Genomic DNA, 20,232 nt, shown 5'->3' with positions numbered 1-20,232 from the left:
TCTGGAGCCAGCCTCAAGTGGCCATTTGAGGAACTGCATTGTTTGGCACTTCCACATTGGTTTCAGTTTTTAGCCTTGGAGGTTGCAGCATAAATGTAACATATTTGTGGTTTGCAGAAACATACAAAGTCAACAATTTCTTTTTATGACTGGGCTGAATTCAAAGAATGGATAGAAAACACATTTGTGAACTAGTCACCTCCATGTTTGCTCCTCTACTAGCAATTTACAAAATCCAGTAAATACTTGAATGGCACCTTTGTTAATACAAGGTCTGGTTGTCCCTGAAAGGCAAACATTTGAACTATTCTCCTACATAACTGGTCTGGTATTCGGACGTTTCTTTTCATGCTCACATCTTGTTTGAAATGAAGGTTATGTCAGTGACCCACAGATGATGATGACTTTCCAAATTATATGGTTTAATTATTTTCGGCAGCCCATAAAATACACCAGTAAGTGTTTCCGCCACAGCTGATTAAGTAGTTTTACTTTTATTGAGGTCTGAGTGCTGCTGACATATGATGTAGCAGTACAGTAAATCTTTGGTGGAAAACTTCACATCACTTTTGCACTTCAGCATTTTTGTTCTCTCATGATAGTGGTAAACATTTGGCAACAACATCTATTCGAATCACTCTGTCTGCTCCTCTCTTTTATGGCAGATCCAAACCCTCTGTACAAAGTTTAAACCTAATATACACTATACATAATGCATGTCTTCTCATGTTGTATTCATATTTGCATTAGCACTGAGGACCTTTACTGAGGTTTGTTCACAAAAAATGTCAAACTATCTAAATGGCTGATAAAAGCAGCGTTTGCTTGTATGTATGATAAACAATCCAACCAAGGACACAGTGAAGCTTTGTAGCTTAATACTTAAGTTGATGTATGCATTGTCTGGGCAATGAGGGATGAGCACTGAGGATAAGGATAAGAATGTGTCTTTGCTGATGTGTATGGGTGTCTGCTCACTATCAAGGATTCATGCTATGTCAGACAGAGAGTGGATCTCAGAGCTGAGAGCTGGGAAGACAAGAGCAGCTCTGCACAGAAATCATCCTGAGACACACTAGCAATGTAATTAGCACATGAATTATTTCTGTGCAATGACATGCCTCAGCGCCTCTTGACTTTGCTCTTGTCTGAGGAATGTCTCCATGTATATGGCCCAAATTAGACATCTGCCAAATGCCAGTGCTTTACAGTCAGACACTGTTTCCCCCACTCCGGTAATCAAAAGTGGACAGTAACCTTTGCCGTGCTCTCGCAGCGTGCACTTTAGGTCTGTGCTGGCAACCTTGACAAGGGTACATCCAAATTGAGCAGCTTGTTAAGATGCTTATGACAAAGATTTATTGCCGCAAGCGCATTTCAAATATGGCTCATTCAGACAGAAAGCTGCTATCAAACGTTATTACACACCTGTTCATGCAGTTCATTGGTTTTGATAGTAAATAATCTCCCAAATATTATCATCAGGTATGATAAATGAGTGCTTATGGGTTCATTATAGTCATATAGGGGGAGACATATTTATAGTCTCCTGCTCTGTATATATGTGTTTAGTTAAGTGAAGTGGTAACTATACATTAATACCAGAATGCTTCTCTTTTGATGAGGATATTGATCCCCCCCATCTCCCCAAGGCTTACATTATTATCCCCTGGATTTACTCTGTAGAAATGGATTGGGCTTTGCAGATTAGTATTCAGCACATTACACTCCCTCTTCACCATAATGCTGTTGTGATTCTGTAATGGGCTGAGAGCAAATGAGAGCCTTGCAGCTGGAAGTGTGCTGTTTAGTATGTGTATTTACACAGTGTTTGTTTGCCTAAGTGCATGGGTATTCACATGCATATTTGTCTGGGAGTGTTTGTGTTTACAGCTTTTTTTCTTAGATTTTGATGTCCTGTTAGATTTTGTTTCCTCTCGTCGGGTTTTGCTATTTCTAAACTTGGAGAGGCTTGGCTACTTTTACCCTTTCCCCCGCTCTGTGTGTCGGATAAAAGAGGCTCCTGTATGTCGTCAAGAGATTGACTAGCTTGTCTCCTTCTAGGGCCATTAAGTCCTCAAGATGCTGCTTTTGGAGGAGTTATTTGTTAAACCCACTCCACAGAAATGTTCGTTTTGGTAGGGGAGTGCACCAAAAGATCTAGTTTAATGGCGCAGCTGCCAACTATAAATGTCCTCTGGTTTTTATCTCAGACATATATTTGATCTCAAGAATCTTCCGTAGTTTTTAACAAGAAGCCTTCTCCACTTTTCTTACAAACCCGCTGGTGACGCTCAGAGAAACCTTTCATGAGAGTAGGCTATTTAAAGCACACACGCACACACTCATATTACCATTTATCTTATTTTTCTGTAAAAAAATCTGTGATTGTGATACTGGGATTCATGTGGAAACAGCTTGTTAATTGCTTTTGCTATAAGCTTCACAAGAGGATAAAACAAGATATTACTGCAGAGTGGTCAGTTTTCATAAAATGAAATATTTTCTCTGGCAGGCACATTAAGTAGCTAGTGAGTCTGTACATAATACCATGTTTTGTAGACTGTCAGAAACACCTCCTCTCTAAAGAGGAAATAGCAGTTTTTGATGTGGACATCGCAGGAGCCAGTATTATTAGAATTTCATTCCATTTATGTGCCAGGGGTATTAGGGAGAAGATCTCTCTTCAATATGTGTGTTTCTCTTGAGCACATGTGTGTGCATCCACATCAGTTGCACAGTCTACTGTATATTTGTTTTGATGCATGCATGAATGTGTGCACAGGTGTGTACATCATCAAAGTAGAGATGCCATTTACAGCTGTGGATGGGGTGGTTTTGCGTCCTCGTGGGAGCTGCTCCCAGAAGGGAGCTGCCTGTGCACCTGATTGAGACACTGCCAATTAGAGTGAGCAGGAGCTGTGTGTGATTTGGCTGACACACTCTGAAATGACTGTTTGAGTCTTTGTTAGTGCTAAATTTTATTGGATTTTATTGGCTGGTTTCCACCTCTCTGAAAAGCCATCGACCCCTAAACCGTTATTTCATATTTATGCATCAGCATGTTGTCATATTACCTTTGACATGCTATATGAATCACATTATCATACTTTATTTGAGAGAGATGTTGATAAAAATAGTGGCTATAAATAACAGGATGCAGCTCTGACCTTCATTCTGGCTCTGTGCCGGCAGTTGCTGTAAACACGGCTCTTCTTCTGCAATGAACAGTCTAGCAAGCTAATATTTATTTTCGGCTTTGTCAAGCTCTACTTCCTTGCAAAATTGCTGCAGGAATTTATTAATTTGGATAAATATTAATTGATACATTTATATAATTTAAATAGAGGCTGAGAGAGAGAGAGGAGGTGCGTGATCTGGGAAGGAAATTAGTCCCATTTTCTATCATAATATTCATATCATGATGACTTAAGGGTCATTTTGTTTTTTAATTCAGTGTGCAGTGTGCAGTGTATTATCACAAACATGCATGTCACCCAGTTTGCATATCACTAAATGCATGTTAAAATAATGAAAACATTATTATTGTGATCTTTGTCACGACCATCACTGTCATGATTGTTGTTAGTTTACAGTATATTTTCATGTTGCTCTACACTAATATTCAACATATTTATAGTAAGAACAACACATGGTCCACTGAGCAATGAAAACATGGTCTAATGAGGCATCTTTCACCCTATTTACTGCATCTGGATGAGTTTCCGGAGAAAGCAAAAGAATTCTTTCAACCTGCGATCCCTGTCGCCAGCTGTTAAACATAGTACTATCTATAGCAGCTAGCTGTTGGCAGCAACTGTGTGGAAATAATTTGTTGCGGTGATTGCACTGCATGGCTGTGTAAAAACCATGGAATATGTGGCAAATTTACAGGACCAAATCAGCCTGTGGTGCAAGCAATTTTCTCTTCTGGTGCTCCCATATTCCAAGATGACAATGTCACCATAGCCCATACACACAAATTCAGTGGTTTCAGGATTAAATTCAGCGTGAATCATTTGGATTTGGGAGGTTCTGCAAAGCAGAATGTGAAGTACCTCCTTTATCCCTCAGAAAAACTGGAGGCTTTCCTTCTTGAAGTATGGTTCAATTTCTCACTAGACATGGTTCAGGATGTGGCATGACAGAAATCAATGAGGATTTAAGCTGCTGTGGAAAAAATAGTACTACTTCTTATTGCAGTCTGCAGATGAGTCCATTACTTTGTCCCAACCTTCATCGCTAAATGTGATTCACAATTAAAAACTTAAATAAAACGTATAGAAACAAACAACAACAGAATTGGAAAGATAAGTAATTAGAACATTAGGAGTATAGTTTTAGCATGAAGCCAGTTGAGTTTGACCTGCTTAAAAAAACAGAATGACCTTTATTCTGGCCTAATGTTAACAAGCTACAGTTTTAATTAAGCTGAAGACTTTTTCAACCACAAATGTCAAACGTAAGGGAGAGCAAGGCACAACCTCACGCGGGGTGAATTGTAACACAGACTTTTTAAGTGGTTACACAGGGTCGATCCTTTCATGCTTCCGGTCAGTTGACCACAATACCGCCAAACAGTGATCCGCGAAATTCCACAGAGATTGGACGTGTTTCAGCAGAGCTCAGTGACAAAGACTGTTTTTGGCTAGTCTGAGTGGGCGGAAGTTCGCTGCATAGATCAGCCTCTCATTGGGCGGAACGAGCCACCCGCTGAAGTCCCACCCTACCACCTCCGGTTGCGTAGCAGTTTTCAACCGTTTTCAACACGTCCTTTACTAACTTTTGCGGTGTTTGATCTTGCGGGGATGTAGCCATTTTTCTGCCATGGTTCGCGTCCTGTAGGCGATATTTTTGTGGGCGTGTTACACCAAAACCTGTTTCCCCCCGGCAATATTTTTGCAAGCGCACCGTTGCTGTGGCACCGCCCAGAACGATTGTGATTGGTTGAAAGAAATACAAGCAGCCGGGGCGTTTTTTTCTCCAATCTTAAAGTGAGAGTCGGCCCAGCCAGACCTTTCTTTTCTTGAGAAAGGTCTGGTGAGCGAGACTAGTTTATGGCTGACATAAGTAAATCTCTTTTTTTATACTTGTTTTTCGATTACTGAGCTGTCTATGTAAGTCACTTATGTAACCAACTCTCAGCAGGTGTTAGCAAGACTTGATAAAATTTCCACACAACGGGGTTCGTTGTAACATGATGTTACAGCTAAGCTGCCTATAGCACATTTTCTCTATTTTTGCACTTCTAACATACGCTCAGTTTGAACTCATGTTCTTAATTAAATGAGATGTACTTTGTATTTTAATTTGTCAGGTATCTTACTTACACAATTTCACAGCCTTGTCAATATTCCTCAACCAATAGGCTACTCACATTTTGACATGTGGATCAAGGTGATACCTATCCTTCCCCTGATGTAGAGGTATCTACATACATCTATCCATCAATCTATCACAGATGGAAAGATATAAATATATAATATCCACACATACTATGTATCCGTCTGTTGATCTTTCCATCCATGAAGCATTGGTGGTAAGGTGTGCGCGCCTTGCTCTCCGCTTGCTCTGCGCCCTACCCCGCGGTGGGCGCTGCGAAAATCGCGCTGTGTGAAAGAGGCTTAACGCTCTATCTGTTGCCAGACCTATGGGGTATGTTGTAACCATAGGCGTATGTCCCTTTTTAACAAGCTGGAAAAGTGTCAAAACCATACAGTACTTGGTTGCAACGTAATATTTTAACAACAAAAATACAGCAGCACCCCCTGCAGCCCCTTCTGTATTGTCCCTACCAATATTAACACTGGCTGTCGGCGTCTGTTCAATATGGTACACAAAGGGTTAACAATCGTTGGTGTCTACCATACGTCCCGCCTCTAACCTCGTATTGCTCATCGATTGGCTCTACCGTTATTTTGGTAACGTGTGATTGGTCCTCCCCAGCGCCGCTCTCTCCACTGACTTTGTGGGTGCGCGTTATTACCGTACAGTTCAGGGCAGTTTGTGAGGGAAGGACACATCCACAGCGGAGCACCGAGTGTGAACGGTGAGTCGGTTGGTTCAGTAAATAAGCTAAACAAACACCTGTTGATGTTTGGCTAACTGAATGGCGTTCCTTGGCAAGTCTTTGCTAGATAATGAGATGCTAACGAGCTAATACTAGCTAAGCTAAATTTGGCAACTATTAGATCAATATTATGCCAGAGAACATGACATTCCACTTCACATGCTCCATCAGCAATCATAGATGTCATGTAGTGATGACACAGTTCAAATTAATGTTTGTAGTAAGATGACATGATAGAAACAGTCTGAATAAATAAAGTGTAAACACTATAAATAATAGCTCCTTCAGTGACAGTCTTCAGCATCCATGGTGTGTGAAGGAGGGACTTTAGGAGAATAGAGATGCACTGCTCCCAGTAAAAACACCAACACTGAGTCATATTTATGTAATAGATATTGGGTGTAAGTGCAACATCTTGCACACAGTTGTATTATAATGATTTTGGAGCATTTACGTTTTTGTTGATTTATTTTATTTAGGCTTAACATGATGAAGCTGACTAACTTGTGTTGACATTATGGCTGTTCTTTAGCCTATATACATTCAGATGTTGTTTAATGAATTACACAATTGTAAAACATACAGTATGTTTTCCTCAGGCTACAACAATCAAAATCTATGACTGTTGCATCTCAAATTGTCCCACTGTTCACATGTCTTGCATCAATATATTTTTTGTCAGATGACAAGTAGTAGAGAGACTGGAGGAGATGGAGGAGATGGAGGAGGAGAGGCAGGAAGAGAGACAGAAGGAAATGGAAGAGAGACAGGAGGAGATAGAGGAGAGACAGGAGCCTCACAGGTGAGATTGAATCGTGAAGGATATATGTTGATAGTGAGATTCAGCATTGTGACTAGGGGTAAGTAAAAATATTTATTCATGCATAATATATGTTTTTACTCGATATCAATATCAATTTGGATCACTGTTACCAACCAAACTGCAGACCGCAGGCTGGTACTGAAGTTAAGCCCCTTCGGAGTATACTGTTATTGTTGTTATTTAGTTTACCCTGGGAAGCACATATGGACAGATGTGGTGAAGTTATCAGTGTATATTCATGTAACTGATAACATTAGAGAATACATTAACCAAGACATTCTTGTATTAGTGTAGATATCTAAATATGCATTATGAAGCAGTGATCAGTTTCACATGACGTGAAATTGCATTAAAAAATCATCAACGTACAGGTCGCCGCCATGGAGCACTTTTATGTCCCTACCAATGTCAAAATCAAACCTACGCCCTTGATTAAAGCCAAGGTGCTACTGACTAGCTAACTGACTGGATGTCCATTAACATTATAACTCCTATTGTGTGTATTTATTATTATTATTTTGTAGATTTCAAGCACTTTTCTTTTTTGAAGTGTATTTTTATTTATGTATTTATATTATATAATACAGACAAGAAGGAAAAAGGCAGAGACAAACATTGAAAAAGTCAGTTACTGTTAATGTGTTAATGTTACATGTTGTGCCTTTCATTTCAAACAAAAGTCCAAAAAATAAGTCCAAGGTCCATTTTTGGTATTTTTGGTACTCACTATAGGGGGCTGGTTTACTCCAGAAACATACATACTGTTTATGTGTATGCTGAGGAGCTGCTGTATCAGAATGAGTTATCCTCCCCCAGAAATTAGGGTTACGATATGTTTCTTTTATGATTCCAATCCATTCCTCTTTTGCTGTGGATCAGCATTTTAATAACCTTTATCAGATTTGATGGTTTAGTCACAGACTTTCCCAAAAAGTGTTGTGCTTTACTTTCACAAATGTGGGAATGAAATTGCGTTAAAATGTACAAAACAGTAAAATTTATCTTGCCTGGCCGGGCAGCTCTCTGGGTGCTCAGCACCCCTAAACCTCTGATCCTAGAATCGCCCCTGGTTGTAACAGTTCACTTCGGCCCCCTCTAAGTGCAACTGTAGAAGATAGGTAAGTTCTGATAAAAAAATAAAAATTAAAAAATAAAAGTGTTCAGTTGTAGCAGAGATGTGCATGTTGTTAGAATAGTTGCAGTTTCTTAAATAGGATAAAATAATATCAATACCAATTGAATATAATAGAAAAGGTGAAGTACCAGGTGGACTATCCCCCCCCCCTCTTCACAGAGTGGTACATTCCAGGTTAATTCACCAGGATGCTACAGCTGTGTTTTTCATAATTGCCAATTAAGTTTCAAAACCGTTGTTAGAGCCATTGTTTTTGACTGTTGTGTGCGTTCATTTCACTGTAAGTACCCTGCTTTAGTCACATATGAATACTGTATAGTTTATTCATGTATATTCTTCCCTTTACAGACAATTCTTGCTCCATTTCATGTCTGCTACCGCTGGTCATGCTAATTAGCCCACTTAGCAGCTGAGTGTATTCGGCGTTAGCTTCCACCTGCGCACAGCCAAATGTTTCTATATGTAATATGCATTCAGTATTTATGCTTTTCACATCAATTCTCATTGGGAGCTTGTTATATTGTTGCATTTACATTATATTTGTGAGTATGTTGGCATTTCATATGTATATAGTTGTGTTCACAGTCATTTTTGTTTGATATGAAGGCACGCTGCCTGCTTTCTTTGCTCATGTGTTGGTTAGTCCTTAGGTGTGATGGGTTTAGTGTGGGCAGCTGGCACCATTGTGGTCTCAGAGTTTCACCTTGTGGCAGTGCTATGCATAGCGGCTGATAAATCAATCCAGGCAACCTGTTAGTCTCCCTTTCCAGAAACCACACATACAAACAAACTCAGACTTTTAACAAAGTTGTTTTCCTGCACACCCTGTTAAGCCAGCTGCTGAGCAGTAAAGTTTTTCCTAACTGGAACTTCTAGGCTTTTTTTGTGAATTGACCGGTCACTGTGGTGTTTATTCTCCAGAAACCAAGTGTATGAGAGAAGTCAAGACAAGCCATTGTGTATCTTTTATTCAGGTTTGGGGCTATTGGACAAAATGTGCCACTACATTAAGTAAAATTAAACCCTGAGACCATTTTTCATTAATTTCTGACATTTTAAAGACTGAACAATTAAGTGATTAATCAGAATAATCCGATTAACCAATTAATGTAATCAGTAGTTTCAGCCCTAATATTAAATAAAGTGACCATTAACTATGTGCCAAATGATGGCTGGGAAAAAAAGACAATCATAATGATAATACACTTAATTCTGATTAATTTAAAGTAAATGTCATGTCATAAAAAGTCTCTCATTTCAAACTAAGACAAACTAAAATTAGATGGCTTGCAAGCTCTCCAGTTCACCAGTAGACACACACAATTGCACACCTTGAGTGACTATCAGCTTGCAGAATATGAGCCACATGTTCTAATAAGTGCCTAATTGACGCCTGCTTCCACAGTTAATGACAAACTGAATGGCGAAGCTAATTATGAGTAAATTTACTATGGACGGAGTGTTTCTGCAGACTGACATCAGGGGAGGGGACTTTCTCAGAGCACAGCAAGACATCCTTCATACTGTGAATCTAAATGACACTGTACGTTAAGCTAACACAGTATGGTGTCTGACAGAACTTGGTACGTGTAAGCTCACACACACATCCACACACATGCTGACTCCTTCAGTTAAGTGCCTGAATACGTTTTACTGAGCTAATTGAGGCTTTCTCGCCCGTTCCTGCTGCTCTGTCAACACGATCTGCAACAACAACAATCAGCTTCACAGAGATTTTGATTTTATTGCAGACATAAAAAAAACAACAAGAATTGATATGAAATACAAATATCAATAAATTAGGAGTGCCTAGCTTGCAAAGGGGGAGCAGTTTGAGACATTTTATTAAGTCTTTTGAATGGTGTGATAATCATGTAATAAAATATGTTCCCAAAGAATGTAGCACTTCAGAAACTCTCCTCTCTGTCATAACGTAAGAGGCTTAGGCCGGCTTCATGACGCTAACTTCCTATCATTTTAATAGGCTGCCAGACACTAACTTCTGTATCATTTTAATAGGCTGCCAGTCAAACAAGGAAACACAGAGTGAATGGTGAAATACGTTGTCAGTCACAGAGCCTTGCCACAGGCGATTAAACAGCTTTGGTCTCCACATTGCATGGGTGTAGCGTCCATTTTTATTTATGGTACATCTATTCCTAAAAAATCCACAGGTGCTACTTTAGTAGTGTGTCTTTTTTTCACAACCGTGAACTTCCTCTGAACCTTTGAAAACTGAGCGTGGCACAACAAGCTCTTCTTTTTACTTCAGCTTGTTACTGAGAGCTGAAGAAGGGTATTTCTAGTGGTGCGAGGAAGGTGGGTGTTCGTGAGATCTCTGACAGGGAAGCAGTGATGTAGAGTTTCATGGTATAGTCACAGTTAATGCTGGGGACTGTCATGGACAAGACAGCACCACTGGAGATGTACAACATAATTATAGTGTCTGTTTTAGCAATGTATATAATACGCCATACTACAGCCCATTTAAATATCCATGCTCCTTGCTTGTTACATGTCATCCCACAGCGTTCTACGGTTCCTTAAGTCTTAAGGCATTGCATTTATTTATCTAAAGATAAGGGCGTAATTGCTATTAAATGTCTTAAATCAATCTTTTAAAAGCCTTAAAAAAAGCTAAGACATAGGAAGTAGGATTTTATTGATTGTATTTTTTTGACATTACATTGTACAAAATAATTGGACCCTTTTTTTTTTGTTTAATAATTTGCCAATTGCCCCTCACATTAATGTCAGGATAGCCGCACCAGCAGCACTCATAATTGTTTAAAGCCTGGATGGATGGATCAGAGCAGGTGATCCACTATCTGCACATTCACAGAAAATGGCTATTTAAACAAAATTTTGCAGCACGACGGAAACCGGTACAAGGCGATGTATGCAAGGCCTGTGTATTTTATGCAAAAGGTTTTTCAAATTAAGCTTGATGAGATGCAAAGCAGTGGAATCCCACATGCAAAGTAAGACACAAAATCACAGAAAAAACCCGCCAACAAGCACCTGGTATTTCCCAGTTCTTTTCAACCCTCAACTTTGCCATGCAACATTTGGGCTAAGTAATCGATGTCGGTTCATGTCTTGTTTTCCTGAATTTTTGTTATTGTAAAAATAGGAATTGGAATTCCATTCCAAGTGGCATTCAAATAGTCTTAAATCTTATTTTCCTTAAGCTGTAGGTACCCTGTCCTGTGTCCTGTCTATGCTGACACTAGCAGACAATCATATTTTTGTCAGTAACAATTATATTATTGGATTTTTTTTTTTCTGATGCAGTATAAATTGAATAGTTTGTCAGCAGCTTAAAACACATGTACAATAATACTATGTTTCTTTTTGATATGATAAATAATCGTGCGTTCTATCATAGACCTTTAGTTTGTTCCAGCATTTTCAACAAATATATTACTTAGATCATCAGGTCGAAAATGTCACCAATTTAAATAACGCCAATTAAAATCAAAGCTACCCCTGACGTTCATTTCATAGATAATTTTTCTCATATCCTGCCAGGTCTGTTTCAGACTGTTGTGTCGTGATTTGATGTTGACAGGCAGTGTGCTCCCCTGGGTGCAAGCTAATTTAAAAAGCAGCCATAGAGTAGCAGATGCCAGATTAGTGTCAGAGCAAAGTGACTGATGAGGAGCCTCCTGGTCGCTCGGTCACATGCTGGCACTGTTGTACATATGCTTTTGCTCGTGGCCCCTCGGTGCTCCGTAATAAACGAGTGATTTGTATCTACATGCTCAGCTTCTATTAACTGAGGGTTAAATGACACTTATGCTGCCTCTTCTGTTTTTGCAGTGAGGTATATCTAGCTGTTTGTAGTAGCTTCGTGCAGCAACAAACCACTTTGACTCTTTGTGACACAAATTTAATTTGAGTGGCGAATAATTGTATTAGTCCATCAATATGGGTAGTTAGTTCTGCACCACAACCACAAATGTAATGTGACCGTAGAGAATGAGGTTCCTGAATGGCACTGAAAATTGCATGCTATTGATTAACAATTATTTATATGGCAGAGAACAAATCCTAAATGCCAATGAGATTATGGGGAAGCATTGTTATGTTTATTATGGATACTATATCTCTCTAATGAATCTAAGAATAGAAAAGGCATTAAAAATATGTTCTGCTAATGGCACATTTTACATCCTGTGAGCCTCCTGGTGTAAATTGGTGAAGACACCGATATTCTGTTTTTGTTCAAAAAGGGGTTGAATGACTCAGAACAACAGGCTGTGACAAGTTTTTACCTATGTGTCTATTTATGGCCTTTCCCTAGGAGCTACACTTTCACTCTGTTCATGTCTTTTCCTGTCCTCTGTTCTCTGGAAAAAAGACAAAAGGAGCTGGCTCTTACCCATGTTCACATTCAGTCTCATGACTCAAGGGCATTAAGGTGCCGGCAGCTTGCTGTAGTTTGATTGACTGTAGACCATAGGACAGCCCAGAGAAACAAGTGGGACACTCCCAAAATACTCAGGAGAACACAATGACAAAACAGTGTTCTTCTTCAAGATCAAGTAGCTTCTTTTTTTTTTTACTGCAGGAAAATGATACGTCTGAACGACACATGCTAAATGTTAACGCTGAAAGTTGCTATGTCTGCTGTGATCCTGCATCTGAAAGAGATGCGCAGGTGTTCATGCTGCTCACCAGTTGTGTTGCTATGGCCTTCCTTTCAAGGCTGAGAAATTACACACTGAATGCACAAAGTATTCAAGACACTCCTTGAATGTAGTAGTCTGATGAGGTGAATCCAGGTGGATGCCATTATCCCCTTTAAGCATATGTAAAGGGGATAATTGTCAGAATTGTCAAATTTTACTTTCAGAATGTGCTTATGTTTGATTTAGTAGTCAGTATTTTACATGATCCTGCTTTGAAATCTGGCATGTGTGCACTGAGCTGCATGCCATCGTGCAACCGGCCCAGCTGTCTGCATTTGTGATGCATTTGTCTGGTTTTTTTTTTTTTTGGTGGGGATGCTGCCAGTCACTGTCGTATGCAATTTAAGGAAGAGAAACAACATATTTTACAGTATACATGGTATGAAGTCGAAGCATTTAGGTTCAAGTAGTATTTCATGTATTTTTTTTTATATTTTATATAGCCACGCTTTGCAGCTTCCAGCTGCTTTTAATTATTGTGGGTGGGTTTGTCACAAGAAGCAACAACATTCAGAAAGACTGAAATGAAAGAAAATGTTTTCCTCTGGAAAGCATTAGTGAATAGTGGATTTGAAGTCAAAAGGTGCTGACACAGATCTTCAGAGGTTAACCCGTGTTTCTGTAAATCTCATAGAGGTTAGAGCAGGTGCTTTTTAGCTGCAGAATAGCTGATATATTGTATGAAGGCTCCTTGTTGTAAATGTATTCTGAAGTCTGTTTCCCTTATTGGTCCAAAAACTTAATACAGCTTTATTTGAGTCTAGACTTGGAAAAAAAAGGACGGTAAACACAGCAAATACCAGCTAAAGACGATTGCAGGGTATAGCTACCTCCTCCCCAGCACTTTTCCCAAAAATAAGGAATACAGTTTGCATAATAGAGTGGCTTATTATCCAAATATGAAAAGACAGCTAAAAGGAGCCAGCTGTGTGCTTGTGAGCTGACTACCATTAGTGGCCAGATGGAAGTCTGAGTGTTAGCTTGGCCTGACACTTGACTTGGCTGAGAGCTTTATGGTGAAATGCCTCCAACAGCTAAAGCTTGACAAGTCATGCTTTGCCAGAGTCAATACTGTATAATAACGAAAGGTCTCTTGTGTCTTCAATATGTTGGTTAGTTAGTAAGTTAGCTGAACAGTTCTCTCACTTTCTTTCCCGTCAGTACCCTAAGGTGGTCAGAGTGATGGAGGCATACCATTAAATAACTGATTGGTTTTTTTGCACTGCAGCTGAGTGCAGACTGATGGCCAAATTGTTCAGCTTCATTTAGGTCTGCATATGTTGACATCAGAGTGCAGCAGACTACCAGTGCTTAAATGGAAATATGATTCTCTAAGTAGATGTATGCCCCTCGCCCTGGAACTGCCTCTGGGCTGAGCCCCAAGTGTTGTAAATTCCTAACAACGCCCCTGCTGTACACACACAATTCATTCTCCATTGGTTAGGGGAATTAACTGTGAAGTGCAGGCATGGGGATGTGTGTGTGGAGAAAGAGAGATGAGAATGACCCCAAACTATTGGCTCTATTTGTTATGTGGTCGCTGAGCTTGTGGAGCGGGGATGGGTGGATTTAGTGAAGAGGGTAGAGGTCTCTCATTTTCACTGATAGGGGGGCTCAGACATTGAGGGAATGACCAAAGAGTGGTGAGATCCAGTCAACTTCAATTACGGCCCCTTGCAGTTTTCCCAGAGGTGCACTATAGTGCCTTTAAGGGGGAATCAATGAGGTGACAAATTGTTGTGGACAGCAACCCCTTTTAGTTGTTGTGTTGTTGTGCCTGGATGCTACTCTAAGCATGTATGTGTGCAAGTGTATTTGAATGTGTGTCTGTGTTTGTTTGGCAAGCCTATATAAATGTGCAACGCTCCCCATTTATGATAATTGAATGCTTTGGTCCATTTGTGTTTTGGTGGTTTATTTTCTGCTAGTGGCTTTAATGGCTTGTTATCTGTCTAAACCTGTTTTTAAACGTTTTCTAATGGGTGTTCACATGCATCACCCTCTGATGCTCAGTGCTGCTTTGTTTTTATCTCACAATAACAGTGTTCAGGTTTTTCTCAAGGTTATTTTTGCTGTGTCAAGCTCCTGTCATATCTGAGGATGTCTGATGGCTGATGAGTGTGGACTTGCTCGAGTGAATAGAGAAACATATGTAGCTGAACTAATTGAGTGTTTTAATGGTGGAAGGAGTCCATATGAATGCTTTGTGCATCAGCAATTGTATTCTGGGAGATTGTTGGTAAATAATGCTGGTGGTAGTATGGGAGAGAACAATTCTAATCACAAAAAAGTGAAAATGTATTCACAATACTTTATACCAGAGATATTGATTTCTTGAAGTATAAAGATATTGATATAGGTTGATGCAAGAAATATAAATGAATTCAAGCTGTAGCCTACATCTCCACCATTAATGTGTGTGTGTGTGTGTGTGTGTGTGTGTGTGTGTGTGTGTGTGATTTCAATTTGTCAGCTTATTTATTTCTTACTGCTATTATAGATTTTTCACTTCAGATTTTAGAACATATTGCCAACACAAATGCAACATTAATACAAGAGAATCCTCTCATTACATGTGTTTTTCCAAAGCTTGTATAGATATCAATCTAGCAGGTAATGAACCGAACAGACAGCTGACTACTCTGGTCCATGTTATCAGTGTGAAGATAAAAGTATCTGTTGTTGTTAACTTGTGAGAGGCTTGCCATTTGTTGTCTGTTACTAAGGAGTCATATTGTTTCACTTTAATTGTTTGAATTTCAGTATTCCAGTTAGAAATGTGTGCACACGTCTCTGTGCAGCTGACTGAGGAGCATGTGTATAGACCTGGTGTCAATAATACATGTCACATAATTGATTTAAACATGCAGCAGGATATGACTTCATGTAATGTGCTTGTAGGGTGCTTTCATATCATTGTTTTATGCATGCGTGCCTAGTTATTGTGTGTGTGACTGTTATGTTGTATCAGACATGCTGGTGTGATGTTTACTACACTACAATCTTCTCATGAGGCCGGTGTTAATTAGACACGACAAGTTCACTTAGCATTTGGTACAAAAGTCAGCACACGGTTAGTGAACACTGTATGTGCATGTTCATGATTGCTATGTGGTGCAGCTGTGGCTACAATGACGCACAGGAGTGAGTGCTTGTAGTTTCACAACCTTGATCACAAAGACACAATAGCATGAGAAAAATGAAACAATTTTGTCACAAAGCAGACACAGAAATGCAAGTGCTTTGAATGAGTGAGCAGTGAATTAGTACAAGATTATTGTGTACCAGGTAGGCCTCTACTTGGTGTGATGTGAAGTCCAAAAATAGCACGTCTAGTACTGTGCGTGTAGTTGCTGTACAGATGTATTGTAAGTTGGACATATACACTGTCTGTAGTAGGTGAGACCCAATGCAGTGCTTCTATCTAGCCACCTGTGATCTCTGGCTAAGGTAGGTACCAGCTGGTCATTGAAAGCTACCAAGCACATCTCTACATTAACCTTCCATCACATTTCAGCTTGCCACCTCTCTTCACTTTCAGTGTTTATTATTAATCCAACATTTTTGAAACATTCCTCCTCATTTTTTTCTGACAGCTCCCCAACAGGCACCCAGGAGGCCACGATATTAATGCAACACATTTCTTTTTCTTTGTCTCTGCAGGAAAAGAAGAGTATGTCGCCACCTTCAAAGGATCTGAGTTCTTCTGCTACGACTTGTCCTTGAACCCGATTCAAAGCAGCAGTGATGAAATCACGTTGTCATTCAAAACCCTACAGAGGAATGGACTGATGCTGCACACGGGCAAATCAGCTGATTACGTCAACCTGGCACTGAAAAATGGGGCTGTCTCACTCGTCATTAATTTGGGGTCTGGAGCCTTTGAAGCTCTTGTGGAGCCAGTCAATGGGAAATTTAATGACAATGATTGGCATGATGTCAAAGTAACAAGGAATCTACGTCAGGTAACAGTACAGAGGGTGATGCAGAGACTCAGTAAAATGAATCAAAACAAATGCACTTAAATCATTACCATCATACAATATATTATTTTTTTTTCCAGACATTGTAATTGGATTGCTAAATTGAATCATGGTGGTGTATGGTGGAGATAAAACAGAACCACAAGTGAGCAGGGACATCTAGATGTGAATCAAGATCTCTATTAAGTTACAGTTTAAAGGAGAAAAGAAAGGCATTGCTTCAAGCAGCATTCAAAGCATTGAGGCTCATTAAGATGCTATGTAACAAATAAAACGCTATGCCTTCTTTGATATGACATAAAAAATTATAAGATATATTAGATAAATGGGTTATTTACCCTTAAAAGCAACTGTTTTAAATATTTAAGTGAAGTTAAAATATGAGTGAACTCATGTCAGTGCTGTGGGAATAGTCCACATCAACAAAATATTTTCTTCTGTTGACCATGTTTTTAATTTGTGTTTGTCGGCGCTTGTTTGAATGCCAGTACAGTTAGTGAGCACTCATTTCTTTTAAGGACGATATCACTGATGAGAGATTATTTCGTGAGATGCAAGAAAAGCATTTAAAAGCAGACTTTTGAGACAATGTATAAATATTATGTAAGGATAACCAAATGTATGGTCAACTTTGAAATGCTTTAATGAGAACAGGTGAAGCCCTCTAACAGGATCCATAGGTTCTAATTGGCTCTCCTACATGACCTTGACCACTCACCTCTGCATTATTAACTCTGAAAAGACTAGTGACAGTGTGACCTGGTTAGGCAGCATAAGATTTCTTACAAATTAAGACTTCTTTAGAGCAGCAGCTTGTGCCACTTAACATCCGGAAACATCACAGGATGGTTCATTCAAGACCTCCCGTCGATTGTGCCAAGTGCATGTGGCAACGCTGCTCAAAAATGGGGAACTGGCCAGAATTGGTTCTTGCCTGATTCTCACCAAGAGCAGAGGAATCACATGGGATAAAGAAAAGGTGTAAAGCAGAGCCTTTGGCTGTAGCGAATGTGCAAACTCATCCACCTGTAAGAACAGATTGTCCTGGCAAGAGAGAAGCAACAGAGGTATGTAATTGTTTGTTGCATTGCAAACAGATTAAGTACTACTGATTTGTACCAGGCCAACACTAAATGGTGTCAGGATGCAGCTGCCACTCTACTAGTGGCAGACCACCCTTGGATGAAAATAGTGCCAATCTGTTGGACTGATGGCCGATCCAAAGGCTTGCTGAGGCCACACATCAACATGTTGTTAGTGACTTTCAACAACAACAACCCGCTCCCCCATGTCAATTGATGTAAGCCACCACTGAATCAGTTGTTGGTTGGAATTTGACAATTTCACATCCCTGCTGTCTAAAAGCTGCCATAACTATAACAAGGCCCTGATCACTACTTCTGTTCACAGTAGGTTGATGTGTTTTGACTTGCTCTGCCCAAGGGGTCTATTACCACAGGACATGGGATTTCCTCCAGAACTCCAGGGCCTGATTGGCCACAGAAAAACTCAGCCCAACGTGTAACATGGCATTTGGGATCTAACCCCTGGTGAACAAACTACTGCTATAGTTCCTGTGTGTTGCATCACAACTAGGCCAGTGACATGTAGCCCTGTTAAATCTACTGTATTATGTCCTCAATCAGACTCTGGGTAAAGCATCTGTTGACCTGAATAGTAGGGACTACTCTTTTAGTGCTGGTTTAACTGAATTATATGGAAACAAGTCCCACTCTGGGACTAACCTCCAATGTATCTTAGATGAAAGAGAAACAGCGAAAATTGGCACTATTTATGAATTTATCAGGGGTAAATCCAAGAGAGGTCTTGCATCGCCTGGTGTTCTTGGGGGCCATGTAGTAGCCAAAAAAAAAAAAGAAAAAAAAGATGTCTTTGCTTGTCTTTCACCGAGACCCCTACCCTCAGTCGCAGCTCTGAGTCAGTTGAGTGTTTAGGCAGTAGGCTTCCTGGTTAATGCTGACTCTGTGCATACAAGGTGGTCAAGGCATAGAGACACTGGAGAACCAGCATAACCATCCAGAAATAGGGTTTGTCAATGGGAGCAGACTGGCTTCATTGCCATTATTTGTCCCAGCAATTGTTCCTTCCCATTATACTGAGAGAAATCCATCGCTGCTGCTACAACACAATTGAGAAGCTCCTGGTCTGGATGTTGTTGACAGGTTAAGGTTAAGGGGCGCATCTTAATGTGCTGAAGATAAGTGGATACTTAGATGTTTATAATGACCTTAAGTGGACTGTTGCCCTAAAAAAAACTATTAGCTTTTCAAGTTTGCTGAAGCACGAAGGACTTGTCAGGCTGTGTAGCTCGTGTTAAACAGAACAGCACATATTTCTTTCTGTTTACCCTTCGGTATCAGACAGATTATTTTGACCTACATAAAACACTAGAAGATTTTACCAGACCAGAAATACAAAGCTCTCTCTAGATTTGTTTCTGCTCATTTGGTGGGAAACATTTGTCTTCACCCCAGCACCAAAGCTGCTTCTTTTGCATAATCAGCAAATTGATTATTGGTAAACCTAAGGATTTGGCCAGCTTGAACATTCACTGCATTCAAATTGTGAAAGAAAACCAAGCATATTGAGTGCATGCTCTGTGGGGGAATCAAAATGACCATCCTCCTCATTCTGTGTCAGGGTCTTCTTTGCTTTGTCTCATTGCAGTAAAGTGATCCTAAAGTTCATCAATAAGACCAAATGGAGGTACAGTATTGTATGAGCGCCGGAGAGTCTGATACAATGGATTGGTCTCCAGCCTAAAACCAAGTACCAAAGAATGCAAATACTAATACCAATAAAATAAAAAAAGCTTTAAAGTGGTCTTGAACTTGGGACTTTCTAAAAGAGGGTCAACTGATGTGCTTTAGGCATTCTTTCTTATAAACCATTTGATGTCTGTCAATCATAACCCTTTGTCAGGTTTGGTAAGGGAGTTGTTTCTGCTACTCAACAGTCTGGTCACATACAACACATGGTGCAAAAAACACCATGAGGAACTTAGGGAGTCACTGGTTGAGCTCTGGCACCTCTTGTGGAGCATTACTGTTATTTCCTTAGTCTGCTTTTTTCTTGTTAAACTTATTTTGCCCTTTTTTTCCTCTATGTTACTAACATGCTTTGGAAACTAACATCATTCATGGAATGTGTCATTCTACTAACCAGTATGGTTTTTGCCGTTTAACAATGTACTAACAGTATTGACCATCATATATTATTTGAGTAACAATCGTTATTCTGTTCACAGTTTTTAATTTCCTTTCTCCCCCCTTTTCCACAAAGCACTCAGGCATTGGACACGCTATGGTAAACAAACTACATTGTTCGGTAGATATCATTCTAATTGTTTCTTAGTTTGGGTTTGCCGTGTGTTTCTTTTCTTTCTTTTTTTACTGTAGACGTCATTTACAAAAAAAGGGAAATTGCGGTTGGTACTCTTCTGCTTACTTTTCGAATCCTTTTTAATTTCTTGGTTCATTCATTGGTTTCACCCTCTTTATTTCACT

The 20,232-nt window shown here is 39.7% G+C and overlaps 1 protein-coding gene across 1 annotated transcript in view; it reads left to right on the top strand.

Moving 5' to 3' along the window:
* The window catches only part of LOC126406699 (neurexin-1a-like), a 285,366-nt gene that overhangs the window by 89,844 nt on the left and 175,290 nt on the right, over window positions 1-20,232 (top strand). Inside the window, 2 exon segments of the mRNA XM_050071161.1 lie at window positions 16,386-16,687; window positions 20,009-20,032. Of these exon segments, the coding sequence (XP_049927118.1) occupies window positions 16,386-16,687; window positions 20,009-20,032 (326 nt within the window).

This window comes from Epinephelus moara, chromosome 19 (genome assembly GCF_006386435.1).
Source record: "Epinephelus moara isolate mb chromosome 19, YSFRI_EMoa_1.0, whole genome shotgun sequence".
Lineage (NCBI taxonomy): Eukaryota > Metazoa > Chordata > Actinopteri > Perciformes > Serranidae > Epinephelus > Epinephelus moara.
Note: the sequence above shows the minus strand (reverse complement) of the source record. Positions and strands in the feature narration are given on the sequence as shown.